General features: G+C 48.3%; 1 protein-coding gene across 1 annotated transcript; it reads left to right on the plus strand.

The window, feature by feature from the left end:
- The first annotated feature begins 538 nt into the window (after positions 1–538).
- Positions 539–3,442, plus strand: FZD10 (frizzled class receptor 10). Its single transcript, XM_059863611.1, has one exon. It carries the CDS (start codon positions 539–541, stop codon positions 2,285–2,287), a length of 1,749 nt encoding a protein of 582 aa, XP_059719594.1. The 3' UTR covers positions 2,288–3,442.
- Positions 3,443–8,199: the final 4,757 nt, after the last annotated feature.

Genomic DNA, 8,199 nt, shown 5'->3' on the forward strand with positions numbered 1-8,199 from the left:
CCCCCTCTTCAATGGCTTAGATATTTCCTACCCCTCCTCCTCCTTTATTCCGCACTCGGATAAACCAATCTCCACCTCCCGGCAAGAAAGTGAGGAGCCGCGACCCGTCGGAGGAGCGGAGAATCCCCGGAGCCAGCCGCGGAGCAAAGCCGCCCGGGACATGTGCGAGGGGACGCGGTGATCGCCCGGCTGCGCCCGCCCCGAACTCCGCGCACATCGCTCCGGGCCGCAGGAAGGAGCGCAGCCAAGGGAGGTGGGCAGGCGGATCGCCAAAGTGGAAGCCCGGGGAGCAGAAAGTTGCCGGGCTGCCCGCAGTAAGTTGGGCGCTTCTGCGGAGCGGGGGCGCTTTCCCTTCCGCCGGCCGCCGCCCGGGCGCTCCCCGCGGGCCCGCCGCGGCCCGGGCGATGCTGCCCCGCTCCGCCGGCGCCGCGGCCCCGCCGCGCTCGGGGGCGATGCTGCGGCGGGCAGGGCCCGGCCGGCCGCTGCTCTGAGCCCCGCGGCCCCCGCCCCGCGCTCCGGCCGCAGCGCAGCCGCCACAATGGGGCCGGCGGCCGGCAGCACCGCGCTGCTGCTCTGCTGGCTCAGCGGCTGCTGCGCGGCCATCAGCTCCATGGACATCGACCGGCCCGGCGACGGCCGCTGCCAGCCCATAGAGATCCCCATGTGCAAGGATATCGGCTACAACATGACGAGGATGCCGAACCTGATGGGGCACGAGAACCAAAGGGAAGCTGCCATTCAGCTGCACGAGTTTGCCCCCTTGGTGGAGTACGGGTGCCACAGCCATCTGAAATTCTTCCTGTGCTCCCTCTACGCCCCGATGTGCACGGAGCAGGTTTCCACTCCGATCCCGGCCTGCAGGGTGATGTGCGAGCAGGCGAGGCTGAAGTGCTCCCCGATCATGGAGCAGTTCAATTTTAAGTGGCCGGACTCCTTGGACTGCAGCAAACTGCCCAAAAAGAACGACCCCAATTACCTGTGCATGGAAGCCCCCAACAACGGGTCGGATGAGCCGCCCAGGGGCTCCAGCATGCTGCCACCCATGTTTCGTCCCCAGCGGCCCAGCAGCGGCCACGATCTGCAGCAGCACAAGGACAGCCTGAGCAGAGCGTCCTGTGAAAATCCCGGCAAGTTCCACCATGTGGAAAAGAGCGCTTCCTGCGCGCCGCTCTGCACGCCAGGGGTTGATGTTTACTGGAGCAGGGATGACAAACAGTTTGCTGTCATTTGGATTGCCATCTGGTCCATTCTGTGCTTCTTCTCCAGCGCTTTCACTGTGCTCACTTTTCTCATAGATCCTCAGCGTTTCAAGTACCCCGAGAGGCCCATTATCTTCCTGTCCATGTGCTACTGCGTCTACTCGGTGGGGTACATCATCCGCCTCTTCTCGGGTGCTGAAAGCATTGCCTGTGACAGGGACAGCGGCCAGCTCTATGTCATCCAGGAGGGGCTGGAGAGCACGGGCTGCACCATTGTGTTCCTGGTTCTCTACTACTTTGGTATGGCCAGCTCCTTGTGGTGGGTGATCCTGACGCTGACTTGGTTTCTGGCGGCTGGGAAGAAGTGGGGGCACGAGGCAATCGAAGCCAACAGCAGCTACTTCCACCTGGCAGCCTGGGCCATCCCGGCTGTGAAGACCATCATGATCCTGGTGATGAGGAGGGTGGCTGGAGACGAGCTGACAGGGCTGTGCTATGTTGGCAGCATGGATGTGAACGCCTTGACGGGGTTTGTGCTCATTCCTTTGGCTTGTTATCTAATCATTGGCACTTCTTTTATTCTCTCTGGCTTTGTGGCCCTTTTTCATATCAGGAGGGTGATGAAAACAGGTGGAGAAAACACCGACAAGTTGGAGAAGCTTATGGTCAGGATTGGTGTCTTCTCAGTCTTGTACACAGTGCCTGCAACTTGCGTGATAGCTTGCTATTTTTATGAGAGACTGAACATGGATTATTGGAAAATTGTGGCAACTCAACAGAAATGCAAGATGAACAATCAGACTAAAAATTTAGACTGCATGATGAATAACTCTATCCCAGCAGTAGAAATTTTTATGGTCAAAATTTTTATGTTATTAGTTGTGGGCATTACTAGTGGCATGTGGATCTGGACTTCCAAGACTCTTCAATCCTGGCAAAATGTTTGTAGTCGGAGATTAAAGAAGAGAAGTAGGAGAAAACCCGCAAGTGTTATTACGAGTAGTGGGATCTACAAAAAACCTCAGCAGCCACAGAAAACTCACCTTGCAAAATATGAATCGACATTACAACCGCCCACCTGTGTGTGACCAGGTTTTAGAAGAGACTGCATCTCACCTCACAGACTTACAAATGTCCACAGTAGCAGCCAGAAATTAAAAAATGAATGGTGCTTTTTTTGTCAGAACATTTTAATGTCTCAAGGCACAAAAATGTATCATGCTGAATTCAGGACCTGGTGAAAAACTGAAGGTAAATGTACTCATGGAAAGGTTTTATGTGAAAGAAATATTGTGAATTAAAACAGTCTGTTCCGTTACTAATTTGTAGTTAAGAATCACATCCATCCCTCAGATGAAAAAAGAAAAAAAAAACAACATAAAACCAAAACCAAACACAACAACCAACACTTATTTAACTTCTTCATGTAGCTGGGCTGGATTTTCTTCAGCTCTCTGAGTAACGAGGTGTAGCCAAGTTTTAGGGAGCAATGGTTTGATTTTAGAAGTGCCCAAGTGAGCATTGTCTCTGCAGGGACAGGAGGAGGCCTGTCCTGAGCCAGGATGCTCTCTGGGAAAACAAGCTCCGTGCTAACTTGAAAACCCTTCTCAACTCCTCTCAGCCCACTGGGCTTGGAGTGCCTAAAAACAGGCTCGATCTATAATGCTCACCAATATTCTTTCACCAAAAGAGAAACTTCCTGCACCAGACACAAACTTTGTGAATAAGAATAATGTGCAATACATTTTTTTTCTTACCGTGACATGAAAAGAGAAACAAGTATTTTGCTGTACATAAAGACAACAAAAGGAATCTCTTAACAAAAGAACTAAGAGGTCTGGTCCTCAGAAACCCTTTAGTGTTACATTTTGTGGCTTTTTAATGGAAATCAAGCCAATGTTATACACGTTTGGACTGATTTGTGCAAAAATAAAGGGGGGGATCAATTCAAAGAGACCCAAAGGGCTTATTGACTCTTTCTATTGTTAAACAAATTCTCACTATGAATAGATCAAGAAGCACTAGATTCTGCAAAGGGAAGCTTTGTATAGAGTGATGCTCTTTACTGTGCTGGGGGTGCACAGTTCTGTGCTGTATATATTTGTAATATACAATTATTTTTCATGCTCCACTATTTTATTAAAAATAAAATATGTTCTTTAGTTTGATAATTTTGTGTGTTCTAAACTTTCTCTGATGTGCTTTGCAGTTAATAAACTGGTTTCCTGGATCATTTGATAAAAGCACACTTTGAATATAATAATTGTTGTTATGCTTGCCTGCAAGTACAAATAGAGAGAACAGTAATTTACTCGAAAGAAATTGCAAGGTGAAATGAAATAAATGGATTTTGAAGGTGCATATTTCTGTGAGCCTCTGCAATGAGAAAACGGAACGGGCTTTAGTGATGTAAAACGCTGCAGCGAGTAGAGCAGGACCGTGTTTACAAAGCGCTGAGATTACAGCGGTGATCCTCGCTTAACAGCCCTTGAGCATTTGCACAGGCTACGTTCAGCATGTTAAAGATCGCTGCCTCACTTCACCCAGCTGGAACACCGGTCAGTCTCCACCCTTCAGGGAATGTCCCCCTTTCTCACACCGCTGAAAGCATCGCCGTTCGTGGAGGGACTTGGGGGACACCGGGACACACAGATGCAGGATGTGAATGCTGCTTCAGGGAGTTACCTGGTGAAGCTCAAATTGTAAATAACATTTTCAAGAAGTTCCTAATGGAGTCTGGTTTTGTGTGAGGCTGAAGTTTTCCCGGCAGCTTTCCAGGTGGTGGCCAGGCTGGGTGATGTGAGGCAGGGATAGAACCTCCCTTTCTCAGGCTGCTCTAGAGAAGATCCCTTTGTCAGGGGTCTCCTCACACAGAGAAGGGTCTTAATGGGAGAGTGGGGATCCTTGTGGCAGCATCTTGTGGCTGGGAACTTTCCAACAAAAGGTTCTTTAGTAGTGCTTTGGTTTTTCAACTTATCTGTGCAGTGGGACAGATAAACTCTTGCCTTTTTGTACTCTTGAAGTGTTCCCAGCAGCGAGGAGGAACTTGAGTGGCAGAAATGATCTTGCAGCTATTATCAATAATCTTCATGTCTAAAGTGCACATAGATAAAGCAGTTTTGATACAAAATTCATCTTTTGAGGAAGAGAAAAGATCTTTTTTCTCTTTTGTGCCGGTGTGCCACTGTTTGACACAGGGCTTTGAGATGCCCTGGAAGTCAATCCTGTCAGAGGACACTGCTGCAGCCAAAGTAGGACATTGCACTAAACAAATCCACTTGTGAAACCACTGAATTGATGCCTGTGCACCTGTGCATGCTCCAGCTAAACCAATGGCACTAGATCACGAGAAATACAGAGTTTGAAAATCACCTGTGTATTGCAGATTGCTGCGGGAAGCCTTCAGGTGTGTGCCACCTCAGGTGTGTGTCACCCCATGTGTGTGCCACCCCAGGTGTGTGCCACCTCAGGTGTGTGTCACCCCAGGTGTGTGCTACCTCAGGTGTGTGTCACCCCAGGTGTGTGTCACCCCAGGTGTGTGTCACCCCAGGTGTGTGCTACCTCAGGTGTGTGTCACCTCAGGTGTGTGTCACCTCAGGTGTGTGCTACCTCAGGTGTGTGTCACCCCAGGTGTGTGTCACCTCAGGTGTGTGCCACCTCAGGTGTGTGCCACCCCAGGGCACTCAGCCCTGACAGAAGGGCCAGTGCTGGCTGCAGCAGGACAGCTTTGCTCAGGGAATGTCCCAGGCTTTGCAGCCTGCAGCAGTCTCTGCAATAAACACCTCCCTGCTCTGGGGCTAGGGAATATTGTTTGCTTGTGTTGCTGATGATGAGTTCTTAGAGCCTGCTCTCAGGATTCTGGAAGAGAAAAAAGTGCAGATAGATGTTCAGCAGTGGCTGAGCTCCTGCTGCCCTTCTGAGTTTGTTCAGTTGGCAGCTTGGGCCCTTCACTGTCACCAGGGCAGAGCTGCACCTTTTCCCTAGAAAGTGACAAATGAAGCTTGGCTGGAGGCATCCTGTAACAAAGAGATTCTTGCTGGACTGTCCACCAAGTATTCAGATTTGATTTCTGCTTGCAGTTTTCAGGAATGATTTGGGGAGGCTGCTGGTAAGCAAATGAGATTCCTCAAGTACATAATGATGCTGATTCTTTACATCAGGACTAGTGCACTGTAGATCCAGCAGAATGTAATGACTGGCTTGGAGGACATCTTAAGAATTAATTAATTCAGAAATTGTACTTCTTGCTGTCCCATAGCTCTGAACAGTCTTAACAGTTTAATACTGAAGTTGCTACTTAAGGAACTGGAAGCTTATTGCTGTTAAAGGAAAGTGACATACTTATTTTCAAAACAATTTAATACAGTTATTAGTAATTAACAGAGATTTGTATTCTTGTCTCAGAAGGCTGCATATTAGTTAAATGATAATAATACTAAAAGTCATTAAGGTAACATCTCAAAAAATTAAACTTCTTTATTTTTTGCAGTAATTTTATATTTTAGTGAAATCATGTTTGAGTTTTTATTTGTAGAATTTTATAGAATTTTTCTCTACTGCCAAGGCCCAATAGGTATTTGCTTAACTCAGACTTTTAGGAAAAGTGTCTGTGTGGGGTTATTTTAACAATCCAGTCACTCCATGGGAAACTCGTTGAGGAAGAAACGTCCAGTGGCATTTATCAGATAAAAGTTATAAAAGAAATGCATTCTGTTGGTGTGTACATGCACCAAATCAAGAACCAGATGTTTGCCACAGGCTTGTGAGCAGGTAAAAGGAAGGCAGAAAGTTCCTTTTTCTGGCAAAGGGAGCTTGGTAGAACAGTGTGATTTACTGGGGAGAGATTAATGAGGCAAGAGTATGAGATCAGCAGGGGAAAATGGGATTCAGGGCAAAACCCCACAAAATTCTCATTACGATGGTAAAACTCTTGTTTCTCGGTGAAGTGCTGATGCTTCTCAAAACCAGAAAAATAACTGAGCCCAGCAGTTGCAGGTTTAGACCTGACACGTTGGGCCACTCCGAGCCGTGCAGTGCAGGCACCACGGCTGAGAGGATGTGAGGGGCTCAGCCCAGGAATGTTCAGATCCCTTATCAGTTCTGCCCAAGCAGCATTTCATGTGGTGCTATTAGGCAGCCATTATCCACATCTGGCTGTCATCCCGTGGCTGCAGAGAGCAGGAGCAGCCCAGGAACAGCCGTGTCTGACACACACCCTGCTCCCCCAGCCCTGAGCACCCCTGGCTGCCAGGGGATGGCTCTGCAATGGTGGGATATTCCTGCTCAGGTGGGCTTTGATGGCAGGTGGTCTCCAGCAACAGATGGCCTCAAAGGACGAGCTCCAGTGCGTCTCAGTTTAAAACATTTACACATTTCTTAAAAAAAAATGTGAAATGTTATCCTCGTGTAATGTTTTAAAGTATTTCAGACAGAGTAGCCAAGTTATTAACAGTGACAGATGATAAATCAGGGCATCCTTTAAAAGGTGGGTGATGGTGATTATGTGGTCTTGGAGCTTGCTTTGATCAGAAGTGACAGCCCTGTAAGGCCTGTGCCACTCAATCCCCCCTGAAGGGAGATCAGCACCTGTTTGCACTTTGAGGCTCCTCTACCTCCCACTGCCTTCCAGCACTATTTCATCTTTTTTAACACACTTGATGTTGATTAGCTTTAAGCAAAGTCATTATTCATTTACAAAACCCTCCTTGATGGAGCTGGCTCTGAGCTGTGTTTCAGTGGCAGTGTTTGTGCTCTAACAGTTCAGGAGCTATCAGCATCCCCATTACAGAAGCTTTATTTTCAGGGAGCCACAAGTTCCAATCAGTCTGACTGCTAAGATTAACCTGGTTTCCATGTTTTTTGGTCCAGACAATGGTACAAGTTGCCCTTGGGTCTGTTCAGCTCTAGCCTGCTGTATCTTCACACGTTTATCCAGCAGAATCCCAGGATCAGCTCAGTGAAACAAGCAGGTCCTGCTTTGCTAGATCTGATTTCAGCTCAGTAAATACTGCTCCAATAGCTTTAGGTCTTGCTTGGGAAGTGGAATGGAGATTTCCAGAAACAGCACAACAGGGCTTTGATTCACCAGGGGCTGTGCAAATCACAGAATGAGTGCCCATGGTTATTGCAGGGTGTGGGGCAGGATTTGGCATGGGCAGATGTGAATTCCTGGGCAGGCAGCAGGGTGGGATCAGGCAGTGCCAGTGCTCTGAGAACAGATGTGGCTCCTGGGGCCAGCTCTGCCTTTCCTGTGGTGCAAAGTTAAAGCTTTGGGGAGCTGCACATCAAAGGCAGGACGAGGCAACCCTTGTGTGTGTTTGTAGGGCATTGTTTAAAGAGGAATTCCTTCAGTTTGTTGTCACTAGTTTTTTCCTTCCATTCTTCAAGATCTCCTCATAGATCTGCTTCACTGAAGTCAATGGGTGTCCAGCTAAATTCAGTGTATGCTTTGAATCAGCCTTCCTATCTCAGGGAAAGCATGAGCTACAGGAAAAGCCGTTATTTTGGTTTTGTTTATTTCCCACATCAGAGCATCTTTTGAAAATCCTGATGTGACATAAATTCATGACATAGGAAAAAGTATCAGTGAATGAAACAATTTCAGTTATATTTCCAAAATGTGCTGCTGTGTTAGAAGGGACAAAGCCCAGTATGTTGTGAAAGCACCTGTCCTTTCTAAATGAAATTCAGAGATACTGGATGTTGATAATGTTGGAATGAAGGTTTATTTTTGTATTTTGGCCTTTTGAGAAGACCTAGTTCTTGCAAGATGCTAAGTGTTAATAAATCTGCATTCCCTGCTGGCGAGGCAGCTCCCCAGAGACCTCAGCCAGCTCCCATCCTTGCTGCTGCTGTGCCCCTCGCAGGGCTCAGAGCTGCAGCAGCCGGGAGCTGACGAGGAGCTGCAGTGAGCAGTGCCCCTCGTTCCCTCCTCCCCTCCTGCTCAGCACCTCCGTTCCCCTTCCCCTCTCCTCCGGTGCTGAGCAGGCTTTCATCATCT

Source organism: Haemorhous mexicanus, chromosome 19 (genome assembly GCF_027477595.1).
Source record: "Haemorhous mexicanus isolate bHaeMex1 chromosome 19, bHaeMex1.pri, whole genome shotgun sequence".
In the NCBI taxonomy this organism is placed as follows: domain Eukaryota; kingdom Metazoa; phylum Chordata; class Aves; order Passeriformes; family Fringillidae; genus Haemorhous; species Haemorhous mexicanus.